This window comes from Pipra filicauda, unplaced genomic scaffold, assembly GCF_003945595.2.
Source record: "Pipra filicauda isolate LSUMZ 115617 unplaced genomic scaffold, ASM394559v2 scaffold437_size563383_pilon, whole genome shotgun sequence".
NCBI classification, from domain to species: domain Eukaryota; kingdom Metazoa; phylum Chordata; class Aves; order Passeriformes; family Pipridae; genus Pipra; species Pipra filicauda.
The window spans coordinates 318412-341536 of record NW_024104573.1 but is presented as its reverse complement, the minus strand read 5'-3'; the positions used below and the strand labels follow the sequence as shown (position 1 = coordinate 341536).

The following is a 23125-nucleotide window of genomic DNA, read 5'->3' as shown; positions in this document are numbered from 1 at the left end:
AATGGGATTCCCCTGGACAGAGCTTTATCCCTGCCAGCATTCCCTTTGCGTATCCCAGCCCCCCCACACAAGGGGGTCCATGGGCTCGCACCGGATGGGACAAGCATGGATGGGAAACCACCGGCTGCATCCAAGTGGTGCAGTTGGCAGTGGGGAAGCATCTCCTGTCTGTCGCAGACAGGGGCACAGATGCTGCCCCAGCTCCGAAGCCGGAGAGATCTGCAGCTTTCAGAAGGGGATTCGGAATGCAGCCACTGCACACTTTACTGAGCAATGGTACCCGGTGTCAGCAGCTTCTGCTGGCCCAGGGAACAGTCCTGCATCTCCACTGCACCACCTGGATACTGACGCAAACAGAACCACGATTCCACACTGTCACGGTGGGGACGGAGCACAGGCACCGAGGGGTTAACGCGATGCACGCGGCCCTGCCTGGAATAACCGGCACTAATGTGCCGTCCAAAATCACCATCCCCATTCTTCGGGCATCTGGTGACACTGACGTGCTGAGCACTGGGAGAGGAGCACTCGCTGGGCTGGGCAGCCTCAGCCCCAGGCTGCGCTGGGCAGCGCTGAGCCAACATGACACGGGTGTCAGAGGCGTCAGGCAGAGCACGGGGGGCGCTGCTTATTCAAAATAATACGAGATCTCGACAAAAAGGCAAAGTGACCTTCGTGCCGAGTACATCTGCCGCAGCAGCGGCGTGATTATGCAGATGTTTTGATTCCTAATTCAGAAATAATAAGCAGTTCATGGATTCCAAGTTTAAAAATACATTCGTCATCTGGTTTCTGTAGCAGCACGTGTGCCACCAGAGCACCAGCGAAGCGCCGGCCTCGGCCGCTCCTTCCTCCCGACCTTCGGGATGGCTGGGACACCTGGCTCTGAGAGCCTGGTCTAGTGGAAGGTGGCCCTGCCCATGGCAGGGGATTGGAGCCGGATGAGCTTTAAGGTCCCTTCCAACCCAAACCAGTCTGGGATTCTATGACGCACAGAAAACATTCAGCATCGGATGGTTTCCAGGGACAACAGTCCTGAGACGGTCCAGGCTGCATCATCCCACTGCTACCCAGTAAAGGGGGAGCCTGTAGCTCCCAGAGCCCTGGGGAGACAGCAAAAGTCCCCAGGGAGCCAAAAGCAGGGATACAGGGAAGAATGGATATGCTGTTGGGATGCTGGAGCACAGAGCAACCTAAATGAGTGGAAGAGTTTTTTAGAGTAGGGAGAATTTTCTTTTAATTTCCACTCTCTTCGATGACCCGACCACAGGGCTGAGGCTGGACATGTGTCAGAAACAGGGTGGCACCCACGTGGCTGCTACAAGGATGAGCTGAGATGGGCCCAGGAGCCACTTCCCTGCACTGAGCTCCCCTTCAGGGAGTGGGAAAAGCACCCAGGTGCCAGATGGAATCAATCAGCAGCTCGGCTGCTCTGTTCCATCAGGGAGACATGTGCTTCCCACCCCTCATTTCCCTATGGAGACGCTGATGCCCCCTCCCTGGTGCCTCCCTGGTTTCTGCCCTGGCTCCCCCTCAGCCCACCTGGGAACTGCAGCCAGGAACAGGCACAACCACAGGCAAACGCCACCGCTCCCAGAAGCGGCCCAGATCCCGAGGAGTTTTATAAGGTAATCAAATATGCAAGAGATTCAACAAACTAATTTCAAGCACACACCTGGGGTCCTCTGATAATGTCGGTTGTGCCTATACAGCACAAGGATTAAAATTTCATAGAGTCATGATTTCATCAGTCGCTAAACTACAAAGGATTAATTAACAGCCAGGGAAGAGCTCATGGTTTGGAAATACAGTCTTAAGAAAATATCTATCTCAGCTCTCCAGATGTCAGCACACAGACGAATAAACCTTTGATGAAAACACTTTCTTATTATTAGCAACTCCAAAATATTGTGTTTTTGTAGCTAGAATTAAGAATGCCTGATTCCAATCTGCTGCTGCCTGGCTCTGTGCATAGTCATGTGCCCTCCTGGAGGACTGGTTTGGGCTCCTGGGATGGGACCACTGGGTGCACACCCGGGTTTTATGCCTGAATTTTGGGGATGGGCAGAGACACCTCCCTGGGTCAGGGGATGGGAGAACCCCAAGCGTGCAGGAGTCCAGCTCTGCTGGTGCACACTGAGGTCTCGCCTCTGCTCTGTGCACACTGCCTGCCCTGTGCTCACCAGCTCCCAGAGAGGCTCCCAAAGCACTCCCCACACCAGCTGGGCTTAAAAAGTTTGGGAAGGAGAACAGGCAACGGCTGCAGCATTGGCAGCACGAGCGGTAAGAGCAGCACGTCCCCCCTTCCCTGGGAAGATGAATTAGGGAGCTGTCAGCGAGGGACAGGCGCAGCACCGATGTTGCTGTACAGGGGCAGTGGAAGTGTCTTTGATTAATGAAACCCTAATGCTGGGCTGTTACACAGCCCTTCTCTGGCAGGAGAAATGCCCTCAGACAGGCTGGAGATGCCACGCTCCCCATGGATTACCCAGAGACGCTTCTCCCAGCCATGGGCTGGTCTCCTCCTGCCCTCTGCCAGCACCCGCTGCCTTTGCCCAGGTTCACACTGCCTTCTCGAGAGTTCCCGGGGCGGACAAATAACTAATTATTTCCAGTTGGAAGTTGGGAGATGAACATTATGCACCTTGTCAAGGCAGTAATTTAGCATATCCACACTGTACTAGGCTTTGGAGAGACCCAATGTGCCCAGGACAAGGAGGTGGCAACAAGGGGAATGCCCTGGCAGCTCAGGGACTGAGGCCACTGCTGTCCATCCAACTGCAAGACCTCCCTTAGAAAACATATACTTTGGGAATGACTGTGGAAGTGGGAGGTGTCACAGGAGCTCACCCAGGCCGAGCCCCGGCAGAGCTGTCAGCACGGCACAGTGCAGCACGTGGGGCTGCATCGCATCCACCGTGTCCGAGCTGGCTTCGCTCCCGAAACCGCACCAACATCTGCGCGGAGGCAGCGAGCGGAGCTGGCTGGAATGGCACTGTAACCTGTCATCTCATGGCACAACAACACGGGCAGACGCTGCTGGTGCTGCAGGGCCTCGCACGGGGGGACGGCGACGGGGGCACAGCACTGGCAACTTTCCCCTGCAGTTTTTCCCTCCTGAAACCAGTTTCAGCCCTGGTGCACTAACACAAGACGCTGCCTCAGCTCTCTGTAATTAGTTTTGCTCAGCCTACAACATGTTTTGCTGAAAAATAAATAAATACCTTCCGGGCAAGCCAAGCTCTGAGCAGGACGCCAGCACTGACAGCACACTCCGCTCCCCCCAGCCCCAGCCAAAAGTACGCGGTGTCCCAAACCCGGGCGTTGCTGAGCCATCCCGGCACCGTGGGACCTCCCCAAGGAGGCTTGCTCACAATTAATTCATTTATGAGCAGCCTCACCCCCCGCCCCAACATGCACAACAGGTTCCATGCAAATTCGGGAGCTTTTAAATTATACCGTTAATGAAAGAAAATAAAGGCAGTTAAAAGGCAATTTGCTCAATTGGTGTTAATATTTAAGCACAGCATGTGCAAAAACGAGATCGCAGAATTCGGTTTTTCCATGAGAAAACTTTTGGTCCCAACTTTCCTGCGGAAAGGATGGAGCATGGCAGCAAATGCAGTGCCCGGGGTCGGGTCTGGAGCCCCCTCAGCAGTGGCCAGACAGGCTTTTTGTTAAGGGAACATCCCCCATGTGCCCCAACAGCTCCCCAGTAGCCATGAGACCAGCAGTTCCTCCTCTGCCAAGGGGTGATACTGCTGCTCCCTTGCACATCAGTATTCCCACATCCCCGATGCTTCCCTGCAAACCTTTCCTGAGGACAAGACAGAGACAGTGGGAGCCCTGAACATCCCCTGCACCCGTGGGACTCGAACCACCCGTGGGAACTAGAACATGGGCAGGCAGAGGCACCACTGGTGTCACTCCCAGCACCACAGCCCCAGTGCACCCCCAGCTCAGCACATCACTGACACCACACACAAAACCCAAACACACTGGGAACATGGTGGCTGCTGCACCAGCAAACAGTCAGGACAAACCACTGGCCAGCACGAGTGGGACACCTGAGGCACAGCCAGTGACATTCTGGTCATTGCTTCCCACACCAAAGGGTGATGTTGGTGCCACAACGATAACAAATTCTTGAAGCAAACTGGAAACAGTGATCTGGCACCAAATTATCACAGGCAAAAGCAGCTGATGCTGCCCTCGGCTCAGTCCCACTCCTGGCCCTGCCCTGCCTGGGGGTTACGACGCTTGCATAAATTCGCTTTCAAAACAGGAGCCGCTGGTGAATGAGACCTCGATTTCTAATGGTTGGAAATATTTTGTACACTCTGCTGCTCCCTCTGTACCCCTTTGTCGGGGCCGAGGGCTGTCGGCTAAAGCGGGTACCAAAAGACCATCTGTAGCTCCCGTCTTTACAGAGAAGTTTAAATAGGGGGATGAATGAGCACAGGAATTAATGAATGATAAAGCCGTATGGTCCCAGTCAGCCTCCTACGCCGGGATGTGGCATTCAAACCCTCCCAGCCTTCTGCCACAAAGAGAGGTTTCTATGCTACAAAAAAAAGGGGGAAAAAATAAAAGGGGGAGTTGGTGCGTGCAGGTTTTTAACAACAAATCCAGCAATTCACCTCCAGGTTCCCACCCGTTTTCCCTGCGCCAGGCTGGGGGAAAGGCACTTGGGAGGGGAAAACGGGGGTTTCCCCGGAGCTGCCTGCAACCCCACTAGATAGTGAGGGAAGTCACAGGAGTTGGCTCTGGGGCTCATCCGTGCACTGGGTGAGGGTCCTGGCCAGAGTACCCTGGGGTCTCACATCAGCAAGGGTGTGCAGGTTTTGGACAGGCCACCTGGACTGACTGTGCCGCATCCACTTAGCCAGCTTTTGAAGCTTCCCCCCACCTTATCCATCTGGGACAGCCTAAAGATGCCTGGTAAAAACTAAGGAACTTGGAAAGGCCTGTGGGGTGTTTCAAGTGAGGGGTTGCGGCGAGGGTGTGCTCTGCCCCCAGAAGCACATCCATTATAAAAAAAAGGTACAAAGGAGAAACCCAAGGCTTGAGGAAAGCTCACAGAAACGAAGCCTGCTCGCCAGTGCCAGAGAGAAGATGCTCTAGCTCACGGTGCTGTTGGCTGGAGATTAACAGGTGACATCCAGGGAAAGACAAGGACATGGAGGAAATCACTGACATTGCTAGAGGATGGCACCCGACAGCCCAGGCACACTGACAAGGCAAACCCAGGTTCAAACACCCCAAATCTGTTTGACTCCTATTCAAGGATCCAGAACTACCGAGGGGGGGAATGTTTGTCTCCAAAACAAGGCACAAGAGGCAGAGGGAGCACAGCACAGTACTGCAACGTTACTTGTATTTTAAGAGCCATCATGTGTAAAGCATTAGTGGTTTTGAAATTGCATTCTCAAGTTAATTAAATGGACTATCTTTTATACATAAAAAGTGAAAGCACACAATCAAAAGCTATTAAAGAGGAAGTGCCTTTTTGGAGCAGTGCTCTGCCTCTCTGTGCTTGCTCCCCTGACCCGAGCATCCCAAGGAAGCCACTGTCCTGGTGTGCCAGCACAGTGGCAGAGAGGCCACCTGAGCTGTGCTGAGGCTCAGCTACAGCATTAAGCATCACCAAAACCCACACGTGGGCACTGCACTGCGCCATCCCATTTTCCCACAGGAGCCATATGCACTCCATTCAGGGAATTCCTCTGTACAGGGACGTTTGCTGACTGGCGGTGGTGAGAAAACCCATGGCAGTTATCTTTTCTGCAGTAAAACACTGACCTTCAGTTTTAGGCAGGAGGTAAAGTTCACCATCGATTGGACCCACCATAAGCTGTTGATAATTACTATTATCTCCGAGTTAATCTTGTGAGAGGTCAACAGTTTTATAAAAATCTTGCAAGCTGTGTCTTTTACCTCCCAACTTTATATCTGGGTCAAAAGGTCAATTACTGCAGCTTGCTGACTTGAGATTTCAGAAAAAAATGCCCTGCTCCCACCCAAAAAGCCACTGGAGCAGGGGGAATGTGGGCTGGTGCCCACCATTGTGCAGGCAAAGCAGCCAAACCCTTGGGCTGCGAAGTCAAGGGGAAGATTTTCCCAAGCCAGAGCTATCCCAGTTCATGAGCTGAGCTGGGGTTGGCTGCTCCCAAGCTAAGGAGTTGGGGGCATATCCCACACTCTGGGATACAGCCAACGGGTCCTGGGCATTGCACTGGTGAATGCACGGTCCCTGCTTCACTGGATCGTGTGGCACAGGGCTCAGAGGATGCCAACCCCCACTGACAAAGCACCGTGTGTGTGGGCAGCTGCCTCCCTGCCCAGGCACACAGAAGGAGTGTTTAAACTCCTGGGCTCCACTCCCACACCTACCCACGGAGGTGACAAACAGAAGCAGAGCAGAAACTCATATGGAAGGGGCTGAGAGAAGCCCCAAAGACGGATGAAGGTGTGACCTGCTTTGTGATCCCGTCTGCCTCCCCGTGTTCTGCATCACCAAATATTATCGCTCCTTTTATTTTACCCCCCGACAGGATGCTGCAGGGCAGCTCTGGGCAACACCTCACTCAGGGAGCAAAAAAATCCGTCAGTGTTGCTGCAGCCTCTCCTGCGAGCGCAGCCCGGGCCCACGGAGCATTGCTCAACTGCTCGGCAGGCAGGTGTCATAAACAAGCAGGCACATGGCAAACATATCGATTTCCCGGAGCTTATCGCGCAGCAACCAGTGCTCAGTTACCAGGCTACTTTAATATGTAATTTACTGCAAGAAGGGAGAGCAGGGCTGAGGGTGGCTGGAATATTTACCGTGGGATGGACGGGGAGGTGGAAGGTGTGAGCAGGAAGGAGGTACAGTGTCTCTTGCCTCCAGCCATACTTAGTATTTACTAACTATTAAAAAAACCACAACCCCTCACCACTGCAACAGAGTGTTTACACAGATGCCATTAATCTTCTTCTGCAACTGTTTATGCTATGAAAATACAATCTCAGCTGCCTAGGCTCTCCATCTCCTTCATTTAGATTCAGATGCTTAATTTCTGTCAAAACAGAGTCCACCAAAATTACCTCCATCCATTTCTGGCACTCAACTTGCCTTATCTTCTGAGAGCCGCCCAGTGGAGCGGGGAGTGACCCCAGGTGGGAGTGTGGAAAAGTGGGAGAGAAGTGGCATTTCAAAGGCTTTTCCTCTCCAGCCTACCTGGGACCGTGAAGTTCAAGACCAAAGCCCAGCCTGAGATAATGCTGCCACCCTGACCCAGTCACCCACCTGCATCCACCTGCCCCAGTCCCCAGCCAGGAAGAAACCATCCTGTCTCCCTCCTGGCACCTCTGGCCTTGTCCTGTATCCAAGGGCATTTTGCAGATGTGACCCTCGAGGGAATCCTGGGACCCACAGGAGGTTGGTGTTTTCAGAGCACAATATTTTAAAAATCCCCCTTGTACAGTGCCTCTCGGTAGATCTTTTGGAATTTACAAGATAAATAGTGGTAATTTGATTCTTATCTTCTTCAAATCCAATTCTAAGGCAATTCTGTGTAAAGGACACTAATTATAGCCCAAGGGGAAAGAAAAGGTAACCCATCAGCGAGAATACACTGGAAACGTTTAAAGGGGTACAGGGTGCTGAAAAGTCAAATAGATTTCAAATCTGCTCTTGCAAGAACAATAATTTCTTGGGTGAAAATGATTCTCGGCACTGCTCCCACTCCCCAGCTGGTCCTTCCAGTGGGCAGCTTGCTCCACAGATCCTTTCAAGGCTGCCTGGCCACTCCAGAGCCAGCCCAGGACAGGCAGCAGCACACACACAGCCCCATCTCTGTGCCCAGACAGTCACGGTGCTTTTCACCCTCATTTCCATGGCATTATTTACTAACGAAAAGGCAAAGTTTATACACACAGGGGAATGTGATCAGCAACAGACACCAAAGGCAACAAACCCATCACTCATTAGCACAAATATTATATATTTTTGAACGCACACACCTAAAGATGGGATATTCTAACTCCAAAACACCTCCAGGGGCCAGGAGCCCCTGCATGCTCCAGCCACCCAGTGGCTCCCTGTTTGCTGCTGAAGAGCATCCTGAGGAGGAGGAGGATGGTGGAGAGAGCACACCAGCCTCCACCACACAACACAGCCCGAACATTACAGCACCTATAAAATAATAAAACCCCGATGCTCGGATGTGGAGCCGGGATGTGGCAGAAGACGATGCAGGAAGAATCAAAGGGATCTGACAATCCAAATGGAGTCTTGTTTAATGAGTGCTGCCGTGGGCTGTTGCTCCACAGGCATTAACATCCATTGTTACCATCCCTCTGAAGACAACACGATTATTCCCTTTAACACAGTGACACTCGCAGCTAACTCACGTCTGACCCTGCCAGCCAGGGCAGGCGCCGTGCGAGAGGTGACCAGAGGTAATTGAAAATACACACACCAGAGACCGGAACAGAAGAGCTGCCTCAGCAGCGACCCTCAGCACAACAGGTGACAGTGATGGCACCTGGAGCACGACCAGTGTGGGCACACACGTGGAGCAGCAGAGCCACGGTCCCAGAGCACACGGTCCCAGAGCACACGGTCCCCAGAGCACACGGTCCCCAGAGCACACGGTCCCCAGAGCACACGGTGCCTGAGCAGCCTGGCTCCAGCACATCGGTCCCTGTGGCTGTGCACCACAGCACTGTGTGTGGTGGCGATGGAAGCCCCTTCCTCGACACACGGATCACTGGCAGGAAGCTGGCCATGCAGGGACGTTTTGTTCACTTAGCAACAAAGGTGCTAATTAGGGAGCGAGCTGCTCTCCACCTCCAGTTGGAGGAGGATGTGGCACAGCTGCCCGTGCCGGCAGTGGCCAAGGCCACAGCGCTTGGCCAGCAGAGTGGACCCTGCCACGCAGCGCCGGCACTATGGGATAAGGAGAAAAGCATCCCAAGTACCATCCTTGGGAGACGCACATCTCTGTGACCCCCCCTTGCTCAGCCCCCCAACATCAAGGTCCCTTCTTTTACCATCCTCTTCCCATTTGCTTGCTGGGCACAGCTGGACGGGTCCCTCTCCCAATGCAAGGTCCAAAATGTGTCCAAATGCAAGGTCCTCCCAGTGATGCCCACTCACATCCTCAGCACACAACCCACCAGAGCCCCCTGCTCCCCCCATGTGCTGGGTGGTCGCAGCCCCTGCCCCAGGGCAGCCCACTGCTGCTCCCACCCTGCTAAATAATGCATTGGCCAGCGCTCACTGCTGCGAGGGAAGGGTGATAAACATTTCTGCACTGCTTTAAGTTACGTTTGGTTGGACGCTGAGGGAAGAGCCGCCTCCAGCTAAAGGATCAGAGAAGCCAGAAATCAATACAAGCGCTTGCATCTGCATCCTGAGATCCCAGTGCCCCTCCCCAGCTCTGTGGGCAGGGCTGGGCCGGACGCATCCCACAGGCAGGGCTGGGGCCATCCCCCGGCAGCCCTGGTGCTGTCCCACTCTTGGGTACTGCTGACTCAGCTCCCTGTGGGCTGGGAGCTGCCGGTGACCCGGTTTCCACCACAGCACCTGCCCTACATGCAATCTTCCCCACAGTCCCCAACAATGCAGAGCCCAAATTCCCCCAAGAAACCCAAACCAAATCCTGTCCTTCAACCAGGGTGACAGTGAACCGAAAGGCCAGGGAAGGCACAGCAGAGCCAGGATGGCATTTCCCCATCCCTCACCCAAAAGCATGGGAAGCCAGGGATCTGGGAAGAGAAAAACTATTGCTTTTCATTTTTTTCCACCGGAAAGGTTTTCATCTAAGTTAAAATGTTCCTAAGGTGATTCCTGCTGGAGGGAAGGGGGTTTTCTGCCAGTTTCATAGCACACCACTGGTTCCCACCAAGGCAAGCCCCATGCAAGAGAAGTGCGAGCCAGGCTCCGAGCACCCCAGGGAGGCAGGGTAGCAGTAGAGGCCCCCTCCACAGCCCCCCAAGGCAAGGGCAGTGCAGGCAGAGCTGCCCAAAGAGGCTTTGTGCACGACAGGTGCCTCTGGTCACTGCTCTTATTCGCAGAAGCGCCCTGCCCCACGCTCAGTGCTGGGATCTTTTCTACGAACAGGGGGAAGGTAAAAAGAGAAGAGGAAATCACCACGTTCCTGGTAAAAATAGCAGAATGCCCCGGAGGGAGGGAGGTGCAGAGGGAGGGTTTCGGTTCTGAGCACTGTGCTGTTTCGCAGAAAGGGGCCCTGGTGTGTGAGCCAGCGGTGCCCTGCTGCACTCTGGCCACCCCACGCCATGTGCCGCTGGCAGAGGGGCCCCGACCCAGTGCCGTGATTCATGTGGCACCACGACCCGTGATCCGGCTGACCACAGCACGGTGTGAGTGGGACGGTGTGCCAGTGCCACGCCGGTGCGGCGCGGGCGCAGGGGGGCTGGTGAGGGGCTGGTGATGCGTGGGCACTGCACGACGCTGGCACCTTATCTCTCCCACGCAAAGGCCGTTTGTGTGCACTGCACAGCCGGCTGCGACCGCAGCCGTGCCCAGCTGAGATAAGAGATCCATCCCCAGCGCTGCCTGTGCTGCGCTGCCAGCAGCCAGCTCCCGTCAGCAGCCCGGATCCGCGGTCTGAGAGCCGTTGGCGGGGTCTCTGCACCAAGTATCCCCTCTGCACATCCCCTCAACAGGGAGCCCTTTTCTGTACCAATTTGTGCTTCCCATTCCAGACCTGTGATCATAGAATGCCTTGGGTTGGGCAGTACATTAAAAATCATCTCATTCCACCTCCCTGCCACAGGCAAGGACACCTTCCACTAGATCAGGTTGCTCCAAACCCTGTTTAACCTGGCCTTGAACACTTCCAGGGATAGGGCATCCACAGCTTCTCTTCCACTGTTCCAGTGCCCCACCACACTCACAGGGAAGGGGGATGCCTGTGCTTGCAGCTGTCCCTGCTCCCGCACCACAGCAAAGCCGTGAGAAGCCAACAGAACAGCTAAAGACACGCAGTGAAATCTGGAAAGCAACGGGCCATCCCAAAAGCCTTGTGCTGCCACGCACACGCCCTTCCAAGAAGGCCAGCGGGGTTTTGGTTGGGTTTTTTAAACACGCAGCCTGTGCTGCAGTGAAATTAAATTTCTTGGAGTCATAGCCTTCTCAGGTTTACTCTGTGCACGCCAAAATTAGTACAACCTGCCCCTAAATACCATAATAAAAACCATGTAGTAAGCTCTTTGCCTTTATGTCAGCGCTGGTTTCAAGGAGGATGAATCATGCTTCCTCCTTAGCGCTCCTTTCTAATATGATTTACTATAAATAATGTGTGGAGAGAAGAACAAGAGGAGGCGACCAAGGGCAAAGCATGTGGAGCCCAGCACTATCCCCAAACTCAGTGGCAAGAGGATAAAAGCAATTCCAGCAGTTGTGATGGAGCGGCAAACAGCACATGGGTTGTAACTGGTGCAGCACCTGGTACACAAATTATAGAATCACAGAATACCCTGAGATGGAAGGAACCCAGAAGGATCGTTAAAGTGACTCCTGGCCCTGCACATGACGGCCCTAAGAATACCAGTACGTGCCTGAAACTATTGTCCAAATGCTCCTTGAACTCTGGCAGGTTTGGTGTTTGGGAAGCACCAGGCTTGGGAAAGACATTCGACAGCATTGAGTCCAACCATTCCCCCAGCAGTGCCAAACCCACCACTAAAACATGTCCCAAGTGCCATCTCTGCGTGTCTTCTGAAGCCCTCCACCAGCGATGGAACTGGCCTGGTGCTTGGGGCTGTGGGATTTATCGAGTTTCTCTTTTTTTTTTTTCTTCTCAGTCTGTGGTTCCCTTCTTTATAGGTCACCAAGGTGAGTGTGGGCACCTTCCTCCCCACCACAAGTTACATTTGCAGACGGATGGAGGTGTATTTTTTCAAGAAGGGGGTGCACCGGTCCCCTCTGTAGCACGCAAGGCAAGCGCCACAGCATCGCCCGTGCCGGCACCCAGCGCGCTCCCCCATCACTCCGCCGCTGCAGGGAGGCAGCTGCTCCTCGAGCAGCACTAAACAGAGCACGGGGTTATCAGCCCGGCTGATACACGCCGATAACCAGCCCATCTCCCGCGCTGACACCGGTAACAAAGCAGGGTGTTTAACGCTGATTTATGGCGGGCGGGCGGCTCTAGCCAGGCTCTTGCAGCGCTCGTGCCTACGTGGAGAAGCGTTTCCTCAATCGCACACCGCCGGCTTGTTTGCTAAACAGCACGCCAATAAAACAGCAACGAGACAACGAAGGCCGATGGAAACCTGAACCAGCACAGCGGGGCACGTATCCAACCATAATCTACTTAAAATCAGTTAAGAACACTACAGCGAAAATGATCCGGGCGGCCCTGGCCCCCGGCCAGCGCTGAGCCTGCGCTGCAAAGGCTCGCTCCCGCAACCCCAATTTTAGGGTGATGCTCCCTCCTTCAGCTGCAGAGAGACCAAGGCAGCGTATGTTCTTGCCAAAAAGAGAAATCCACCTTCTTTGTAAATCACGTGGTCCAACAGCACTTGTACCCTCTCAAAGCTACCTGTTGCTCTCCTGTCAGCACACAAGTTACCCAAAGCAGTGCCAGCGCAAACCAGTGTGTTCCAAACTGAAACCAAGTGGTTCAGGCACGCCTCAGCCTGGATAAAAATTATCCAGAATAGATATGCAGGTGATGCATCTGAATGCCCCACAGCAGGTCTGGGCAACCGGGCTTGAGCAGGAACAAGAGCAGATGTCACAACTGCACTGGGAGCTCATGAGCCCATATTAAAAGGTGTCTGACCACATGCAGATTCCCCTGTTATGTCTGCATTTATTTCAAAGGACGCACAAACGTTTCCCTGTTGCTCATGTTATATGAATCCATCCTGTCTGAAATTCCCTATGTGCCACCCTCCCTGTTCCAGCTGGTACCTGGCACAACACCAGTTCCTACCAGGGCCGGGGCACACGCCAAGCTCTGCCCAGGGTACCAGCAGCAGAGCGGGATGCAGATCCCTCCCTGCCAAGGAGGGAGCGATGTCCTGTGAAGGACTGATCCCACCATAAAGCGCTGAGCCGGGCCAGGGGGGAAGAACCCCTTGCCGGCAGAGTGACACAAGCCAGGACTGCCGGGAGAGAAGGAATGAATGGAATAGGCTAATTTACACAGGAAGTGAGCACTTACCAGACCCTTCATCCCAACACACAAAACCCTCTGCCATATCTGGAAGCAATTACACCCAGTTAACATGATCTGCCTGCCACTAAAATTAACTGCAAACAGAAATATTTTTCACTTTTGCAACAGGAGATGCCATGGCCCCGTGTTTGGCTGCCGGGAAATATTTAGTAATTACTCATTTAAAGCCTCTCTTGAAGCTGTCAAGGGGTGGGGTGGGGGGGCAAAAGAAAAATCTTGCTAATTGCAGGCAAAAAGGAAAATGCAGATCATTTTACTCTATCCAAGGAAAACAGATTTACGCACCAATATAACTAAAGAGCCAACACCCCGTAGAAGTGGGGAAAGCTGTGGGAATGCTCTGTCACCAACAGCCCGGGCTGCTCTACATCACTCCCATGTTCCACGGGGAAAGGAAGAAAGGGTGTACAGCATCATCCCTGAACCAGCACAAGCTCTCTCAGGGGCCCTCTGCACAGCCAAAAAGACATTTTAACCAACATCATTCTGCGAGGTGTCATGGGGACTGAGGAGGTTCTGCAAATCTGCTGCAGCGACAGCCAGCTCTCTGGGGAAAAGCCACCCAAGTGTCCTCAGTGGGGCAGGTTTCATGCACTGGGCAGGCATAAATAAATAAATAAATAAATAGAAATAGGTGTTTTCTGATGGGAACCTCAGAGCTTTGTTTTCAAACGCAGCACACGCATAACTAAACTGATGCACAATAACAGACGGAATAATGCGAAAGCCGAAGGGGGCTTTTCCCCCTTTGCGCTTGGAGCTGAGCATGGAAACAGTTAAGTCCCCCACTGAATAAATCAAAAGTTCAAGGCTGCAACATACCATGCCATATTCCCCCTCTGCCCATGACAAGAACCAGAGAGCCCCCGAAATCCCAAGCATCCTGCGCAGGGTCTCGGCCGGCGCTCACAGGTTACACGCTCGGGGTCAGCGCCGTGGACCTTAGCTGCAACATTCATTTCCTGAGCAGGGCACGTCCCCCTGCCCATAAAGCTAATAAGAGCTTCCTCGCCCGGCCGCCCCGCGCCGCGGCCCGGCAGCCGGGAACGCTGGTTTCCATTAGCCCCTTATGATGCCAGGTGCCGCTAATAAGGCCCATCAGCAAGAAACAAGAGCTGCCAAGTCGTCCTCGGACTCTGGAAGTAATCACGGTCAGAGTTTGGGGGGCTGCTGCTTTTGCTTTTCCTTCCCTCCCTGCCTTGCTTTCCATTTTTTTCCTAAAATTTCCATTGCTGTGGAACATAAATTGCTGAATGCTTAAAATAAAATAAAAAGCAACTACTGTATCCGGCTACCAAAATTAACACTAATAACATCTCACAAAGCACTTGGGATCCGATTTATCACGTTTATTGCTTTAATGGTACACTGCATCTGTTTCTCACTGTGACACGCCAAGCAGTGCCAACGTGCCTAATGGCATTAGCAGTACAACACTCAGCTAATCCAGGCGGAGACAGGGGAGGTGAGGCTGACAGAGGAAGGTGAGGCTGGATCCCCATGGGAAGTTGCAGTTTTCCCAAGCAGGAGCACCTTCCACCCAAACTCATCATACGGGGAGCATTCACCCACCGCTGGCCTCCACCGGCCTCATGACACCATCAGCACAAAGCACTTTCATTTTCCAGCCCAGCATCCCCATCTCACAGGGACACACGTGGCGAGCGCTGCCAGCAGCCGCATGGCTGTGGCGGGTGAATTCCCGGGCAGCACCAGGTGGGATGCTTGGCTGTGCCACAAATGAACTGTATGGAAGCCCATCCCCACCTGCAGCCTTTCCAGTCACTATCGTTTCATAAAAGACATGGTTTAATTTTGTTAAAGTTCTAGGGTATTTAACTTCCCAATGACGAATTATGCCAGGCTCTGTTGGCAGCTCAGCACGGCTCTCACCTCACAGCTCGGAGGGTTTCCTTCACAAAACAACCCCAAAAAGGGCTGCTGAACTATGGCTTTTTTTGTCTGCAATTAGAAGCGACGATCGATACTAACATTAGATTAAGTTTGAACTTTGCTGAACCCAGAAGGAAATCTTTTATAAAAAAAATTAAAGACTCGCCGACTCAATCTACACTCAATTAGTCAAAATCATAAGCTTGGTAAAGGATTAAAAAATGGATCATGCAGCAGCCAGCGGGTTCAGGGACCCAAAAAACCTGACCAGAGCCAGTGCCGAGGCTTGTGGCCACTCGGCCACCAAAAGGTCACAGTTCAGCACTCCTGGGTACGACACAGCACAGATGATGCTGCACGAGGCCGAGGAGCCGCACACGGGGTCGGGGCACATGACTGTCCCTTGGGCACTGTCTGTCACCCAGGGCCAGCGGCCCCCTGTGCTTGCCAAGGCCAGGCTGACCCTCTGCTCTCCCTTTTCTGCACATGCTTCCCATACTAATGAAGATAACACTCAGAAAGCTCCAAGACTATAAACATATATATTTACACTTCTATAGGCATGTGTGTGTGTAAACAAACAGCCCCACCATATGCATGGGCTGCCTGTGTGCTGTAAACAGGCTCGGCACACACTGGCTCATGGAGCTCCCTGCGGGAAGAGTGGCGTCGGCACTGGGTGGCTTTGGGCTCTGTCACCTGCTGGGTGGAAGCTGCCACGCCGGGCAGCCGAGCACCCCACAGAACAGCAGGGTACCCCCTCCCCAGGAGCTGCTCCCAGCCCCCAGCTCACCGCAGCTGGGAACAGCTCTGCTCGGGTACCTCCACGCTCACGTCAGGGTCGGAAAGCAAAACCACAGCAGCGAGTGCACGGCAGAAAGAGGTCAGCGAAAGCCAACAAGCGACACCCCGGTGCCCCCGGCACATCCTGCCCCCACCGCCGGATTTCTCAGGGAGGTGGTGTCCAGACCCCGGTGTGGGACACAGATCCCCCAGATCCCCCATGCACCAGGCAGTGGAGCGAAGAGGAGCCCACCGCCAGCACAGTGCAGCTGCCACCAGAGCTGCTCCGGCAGAGAGCTGCAGATCCCAATCCAGCGCAGATGCTGTTTAACAGCTCCATGAATACAATAGGATCCCACAAATCCTTTCCCAATGGTAATTCTCACAATGTATTAGAAAGCAAACACTATAAAAAAACCACATGAGACCCTATCTACACACAAACCACCTGGGTATTAGACTTTGGGGGTGGGGGTGAGTTCATTGGACTGTTGCCCAATGCCTTTCAACATGGACGGTCTAACATATCAGTTTAAACACGGCTCAAAGGATTTGGCTCGCCCTGCAAAGTTTGCCAGCGCCAGGTAATCGGTCTGAAAGCAAAAACAGGCAAACAGAGTTTGGCACTGGCTTCAGCAGCTGCCTTCAAGGTTCCGCTGGCAGGGGACAGTGCTGAGCTCCGTGCAGACCTCGAGACCCTCAGAGCACCGTGTGTGCCCAGTCTCCCGATAAGGATCATGAATAAGTGAGAAATAAGCTACGGCTGCAGCCACGGCTGTCAAAACAAGCCGAGCCCTGGAAGGCACTGTGAAATAGGGGCTGTCGTGCTGGACAGCTGGGTCACGCTCCCCCATCTCCCGACTGCGCGGGGAAGGATCTGCCCGCGCAGCCTTCCCTCCTTCTGGACGCATCCACCGTCGGCGACAGGAGCCTCCGGGCAGCCCCAGCATCGCCCTCTCCTGCGGCCGCAACAGTCGCTGCTACGGGTTTGGAGGGGGAAAGGGAGAGGCTCGAGACCGTGGCAGAAAGGCACGTTAAAATTCTCCCTAAGCCCTCACTGCAGCTCTCCCGGTGACGTTCGGTCTGCATCACCGCACGGCCGAGGCAGCTTCGGGCACGTAACCAACGCCAGCCCCAGCTCTGCCGCTCACGAGAGGGGAAACAAAGCCGAAAGCGGGTGTGCACCCACACGGAGCCGGGGATCCTGCGAGGGGCGAAGGCTGTCCCGGCAGGGTCCGTGCGGCAGAGCGAGGGGCGATGCTGCTGGCGCTCGCAGACCCGCGCGGGGCTGGGGATCCCGGCACAGCAGCTGCCGCCCTGCACCGGGAGCGTTCGCGGGCTGAGCGTGCGGGGAGCCGCTGCTCCGGCACCGGCTCATCCCGCACCGCCGGCGGGCGGCGAGCGCCGGCAGCACCGGCTGCCCCGCCAGAGGCGCGTGCCGGCACGGCCACCGGCCCTGAAGCGCCTTGTGTGCATCGGGACTAATTAACCTGTTGATTCATTAAAAATCTGTCAGGGTGCACTGCCCGGGGAGGCAGGGATAAGCTCCGGCACCGCGCCGGTGCTGCCTTCCCCAGGCAGGACGCTGCCGTCCTGCCGTGGGGCTGCAGCCACGCTGGGGGCCAGCGCAGTGATCGCCAAAGCACGTCCGGAGCCGTGGGATTTGACCGGCGAAACCGATTTCGGCGTGGTAATTAACGTGGTCCCCATTCCCCAGCTAAATCGGAAAACGAGCTCTGGTTCCCGAATCGCGACCAGGAGGCGGTAAACAGCAAAGCACCGAACTCACGTGTCAGTAACCACCACCACGCTCCCACCCTGCAGCAGGTCCCCGGGGTGCAGGGCTGGGAGTGAGCACACAGATCCCCCACACAGAGCCCCAAAACTGCACCGACAGCCTTCGGAGGTTCAGTCCCGCACCCATCCCCGCGGCTCTGCAGTTGCCCGAGCCCTCGGTGCTCGCCCCGGCATCACCCAGCCTGACCGCCGCGCCACTTTGCACGAAGTGCAAATGTTTCATAAACCGGGAAGCCGAGCAGCACAAACCCCCCTGGGCTGGCAAGTCACTACAAGCCGCAAGCCCGAGTGCCACCGCTGCCTGCGCTGGTGTGCCCGGCCGCTGGCACAGGAGGGACCAGCTCTCAGTACAGGGTGGGTGAGAGTTGCCCGACCCCACAGCATCTCTCTGCATGCAGATCCCTGAACTCAAAGGGTGACAACTGTGAGCTGCTTGGTTGATGCCAGCCAAGGAAACTGATGGGGTCTGTGCTAGTGGGAAACACCAATGACCCCAGCCCCATCCAGGCTGTCCTCCCCAGCAAAGCGCTCACTAGAAGGAACCTTCTGGCACAGTTGCCAGACCTGGGGCAGCTGCAAGAGTCATTCCTCTGAGCACACTATTCCACAGCCTGGTTTTAGGGTACGCGGCAGAAACTTTGCACCAGCACACACAGAACGCCCAGTCAGAAACTGAAACCCCCTGGCAAGATCCAGGCTGCCCGGTGCAGCATGAACAGCACGGCCTCGGCACTCACCTGTGCTGCTCGAGGGTCTCGTTGTCTGGCAGCTCTGCCCCGCACACGCTGCACTGCTCGCCCAGGGCTCTGCTCTCCGTCTTCATGCCAGCTGCCAGCTCCCCCAGCTTGCTGAACAGCTCCCGCTGGATGAAGCCTTGGGGCAACAGCCCCCCATAGGCACTGAAGTCCATGGAGACAGCCAGGGCCGGCTGCACATGCAGGGCGGACGCCACGGCCGGCGGCACGCCGAGCACCGGCTCAGTCTTGTGGTTCGGCAGCAGCGAGTAGATGCCCAAGGGCTTCTCGCCTGGGGTGGCAGCGGATGGCTCCGGCCCCAGTGGCAGCCCCTGACCGGGCTCGGGGGGCGGCTCGGTGCCCTCCTCACGGGCATAGTGCAGTTCGCGGGCGCTGGTGATGACGCTGCTGCGGGTTGGGGTGCCGGGCCCTTCCTTGCCCTTCTCATCAGGCTTCTCCCCACTGGAGGCACCAGGCTCGGCTGTCCGGGGACTGTCATGACTGGAGGCCTCGTCCACCTGCATCGCTTCGGTTTTGACCTCGGCCAGGCCGGGGGGGCGGCGGGCGGTGGTGGGGCGCGAGTCGTCGGGGGCACCGGGTGGCAGGGCACCCTGCAGCAGCGACTGCCCAATGGTCATCAAGCTGTCCACCGCCGCCTTGGTGGGGCTCATGGCGGAGAGGGAGCAGTAGGACACAGAGGCAGAGTGGCTCTGCTCTGCTGTGGCTGCCGGCAGGCTCTGGCCGGTCGTGCCAGCATAGCCACCGTGCTCGCCAGTGGGCTTGGAGATGAAGAGGCCCTTGATGTACCTCGACTTCCTCTCCTCCTCTTCTTCGGCAGTGGCACCTCCGTCAGTCATGGTGACCTCAGTGTCGTTGTCCTCAGAGGCCTGGATGGTCTCCAGGATCTTCAGGCATTGCTCCTCCAGGTACTCGATTTCCAGGATCTCGGCAGCATAGAGCAGGTCATCCAGGTCTTCGACCTTGGCCTGCAGGGTAGCGGTGTATGCGTACTCCAAGATCTGCTGGAAAGTCTTTGGCGAGAGGAAGTCCAGGGTGTAGTGCTGGCTGTTGCGGTGGAAGAGGATCTCAAACATCTTGCTGGTGCAGGCCAGCACGGTCCGGTGTGCATGGAACTCCTGGCTGTCCACCATGATGACCACGTCGCACAGCGTCCCCGCCAGGCGCATCTGGTTGGCTTTGTGCAGCAGCCCGGTGGGGTGGCAGGGGTTCTGCAGCTGGATCAGCCCCATCTTAGTCAGATCCATGGCGCGCCCCAGGCTCGCGCATCAGGGTGTCTCGCCGTCACTCAAATCTGGGACCAGCTTTGTGTGCCGACTATCTGCGAAAACAAAAGGCGGAGGGGGAGAGGAGCGGAGTGGAGCGGGAAGGGGGAGCAGAGAGGGAAGGGGGAAAAGAGAGAGAAAGGAGAAAAAAAGAGAGAAAGGGGGAGGAAAGAGGAAAGCCGGGGGGCAGAAGGGAGAGGAAATAGGGAGAAGAGAGCAGGGAGGAAAAGGGAGCGGGGAGGAGAGGGAAGTTAGCCCGCAGCCCAGCAGCGACTCGCCCGAAACTTTCTGCGCCGCTCGGCGGATCCGCGGCCGCCGGAGCCGCGTCCCCGCCGCCGCCGCCCGGGGAAGGGAAGGGACGGGAAGCAGCGCATCCCCCGCCACCGCCCGGCTCCCGCTCCGGCCGCCCCGTCCTGCCGGCAGCGCGGCCCCATCAGGTGCGCGGCGAAGCGGCAGAGCCCCGGCCCCGCGGCGGGGTGGGGGGGTCCCGAGGCGGGGGGGCGGGGGGTCCCGGTGCCGCCCCCCCTCGCCCGCACTCACGGCGGCCGGCGGCTGCTCCGGCAGTTCGCACTGCCCGCTCTCATCGCCGCCGCCGCCGCTCGCCGCGCCGCGCAGCAAATCACGGCGGCGCCGGCCCACGGGCCGCCCCGCGCCCGCGTCAGGCCGCCCCCACCCACCCTCCGCCCGCGCCCCGCTCCCCCCGCGCCGCGCCGCGCTGAGTGCGGGCGCCCCCGCCCGGCCCCGCCCCGCCCCGCGCAGCCCCGCACCTTGCGGGGAGCGGAGCGGGAGCGGCTGGACAGCGCTGCCGACAACAAACATGGAGGAGCCGGAGGCGGCGGCGGGAGCCCGGCACCCGGAAGCCTCGCGGCCCCGCGGAGCGGCCCCGGGGAGCGACGCGGGTGCCCCCGGCCCCGCTCCGAGCGGGGCTGCGCGCCCCGACGGGCTGCGCCCGGCGCCGCGCCCGCCACAGACAAAGCCGCCCCCCGCGCCGCGCCTGGGCGGACCCCCGGCCCCGGGGGAGGAGACGGTAAAACCCATCCCCAGAGCCCAGTTCGGGGTCCGGTGCTGGGTTCCTGCAGGGGTGTGACACGATGTGACACCGAGCACGCGTCGCCCCGACGAAGCTGATTTCCCGCTGACGAAATGCCGACCCCGCACCGGCACCTTTTGTACGTAGGGAGGCGGCGGGTGCCCGCGCCCCGGACGAGCCACGGGGGTCTGCGCAAGTATCGGCGACGGTGGCTTCGAGAAGGGATTGAAACACAGCAGGGAGACACCGGCAGCACCGTGACTCCAACAACATCAGCACAAAGCAGTGGCATGAGACACGGGCCACGAACCGAGGGAGCTGCACCCCGAGCATCCTTGGCCAGAGACGTGTATGTGCCCTGGCTCTTTGCTGCTGCCCACGCTCGGTGAACCCAGAGACACGTGTCATCCTCAGGGGATGGCAGGGTGGCAGCCACACAGAGCTCTCCCTCCTTCCCTCCCTCCCCGTACCACCCATGGCACACCACAGCCAGCGCAGGGCCCGGCATCGTCAGCTAAAACAACAAACACGGACGGCATTAGTACAAAGATACCCTTGGGGTAAAGCAGCGCAAATGTAATCTAAGGAGAACGTTATGGGAAAGTGTGTTTATAATTATAATGGGATTTAATGTACTTTGGGACCAGATGATAGCAGTCATTTAACGAGAACAGCCTAATAACGGAGGCCTCACGATGCACGGCGGCGCTGCGCGGGTTATTAGATGTGTACGATAACACCGCGCTCGCCGTACTATAGTTAAGGGTGAGGCATCAGTTACCCCTATTTTTTCGGGGGTTATAACTCTGCTGTTGTAATTGGCAGAGAGCGAGGGTGCAGTGCGCAGGCAGCCAGCGTGCCTGCAGGATGGGGTTTTTAATTGCCTCAAACTGCTCGAGTTCCTCCCGCTCCCAGACTTTAAAATCTGAGCAGCTGAGAGGGGGAAATAGTGAGACACTGTGGTTTCAGGTGTTTGTTTACCCTCCTCTAACTTTTAAAAGGCTCGATTTCAGGACTGAAATTTTGCAGGTGGTTAGATGTACATTTTTAGTGTAGCTCACATGAAATTAAGCTGCATGAGTCCCATTAGCAGTAATGGAAATCCCATGGCTAAATTCCCAGGCAGCATCCTGAAAATTAACCCCCCAGTCCTTCCTGTCAACTGGTGCATTGCACTTATTGTTGCTCCTCTAATACATGTAGTAAAAGCTACTGAATTGTTTAAGAGACCTGCTTCCCACGGCCACCTCTCTCCAAAGGCACCAACTGGCCTGGCAACCCCGAGCAGGGAAACCCCACATGCCCCGGCAGTGGGTGCCCAAACCCCTCCTGGCATCCATAGTGTCAGTGCCTTTGGAGACCTCCCTGAAGAGGGAGGGGTTGCACAGGAGGGTGGTTTTGCTTCCAGAGGCAAGGCAAGATGATGAGCTGGGTAAACAACTCTGGCCAGAGCATTTTTCCACTTAAGCCCTGTTTTCTCCCAAACTCTTTCTGTACCCCACACCCTGAGCACAGATGGAGCTGGGACATGCCTTCCTGGAAGGAGGCAGAGTGACCATAATGCACATTAAGATGTGAAAAAGTCCAAGCCTCTTTTCCATGACCTTGAGCATCACCTCCCTTTCCCCAGCAATCCCCCCACGTGCTGTGTGGGGAAAACACTACAGAAACACCAACTTCTCCCTGTGGAGCCTCAACTGAGGTGCCCATCACCTCATACACATCAGGTGCCTCGGTCTGGAAGGCAAGGACTGATCCAGACACATCCACCAGCCTAAGAGGAGAAGCAGAAGCAGCTGCTTGCCTTAGTGCCCTGAGAAGGGAAGGAAAACCATCCCCGGGATTAGGCATTGGAGCTGCAGCAGGCTGCCAGCCCTGTGACCTTGGGGCAGGAGCAGCTCTGCAGGGTAGGGGGCAGCTATGGGGCTGCCTAGCACCTGTGGCCCCCTGGTGAGGCCCAGGGAGATGCTTGGGAAACCGCAGCTATGGCCTTCGGGGTCATTTCCCTGGGCCCTGGCATGGGAGTCAATTCCTTGTTGCTCCCTGCTGGTACCTTCCATTTCCCTCCCATCTCTCCCCATCAGTTTCCAATTTATTTACTTTTCTGTTCTTAATCCCCACCTTGTAGTGTAACGTGTTTATTAGAAAGGCACCAGCAGCTAAATGAAGCCAAGCTGGGCTCTGTGTTAAGTAGCAGTCACGCCCAAGTGCCTCTCCATGTGCCATTACTCCGAGTGATTGAGGCAATTTCTTCCTCTGCCACGAGTTTCACTTGTAAATCTCTCAACCAGATACGGGGCAATGATGTGCTGCCTGGTGCGATTATTATTAACCTCCAGCATTAAACCCCTGAGTCGGTGGTTCCTCGGGAAGGGCTTCCCGTGTGAGGACCAGGTGAAGCATGGACATCCT

General features: G+C 56.1%; 1 protein-coding gene across 4 annotated transcripts in view; it reads right to left on the bottom strand.

Annotated features, from left to right (window-relative positions):
• Nucleotides 1-20547, bottom strand: part of ZBTB16 (zinc finger and BTB domain containing 16) — a 54061-nt gene extending 33514 nt beyond the window's left edge. The window contains exons 1-2 of one of the 4 annotated variants that reach the window (XM_027737709.2): nucleotides 20451-20547; nucleotides 18404-19735 (exon numbers count right to left, since the gene is read on the bottom strand). In XM_027737709.2, coding sequence (XP_027593510.1) covers nucleotides 18404-19665 — 1262 coding nt within the window. In that variant the 5' untranslated portion in view covers nucleotides 19666-19735; nucleotides 20451-20547. Of the gene's footprint in view, nucleotides 1-18403; nucleotides 19740-20223; nucleotides 20327-20450 lie in introns of those variants that run through there. The other 3 variants (XM_039385814.1, XM_027737707.2, XM_027737708.2) reach the window with 3 other exon arrangements.
• Nucleotides 20548-23125: the final 2578 nt, after the last annotated feature.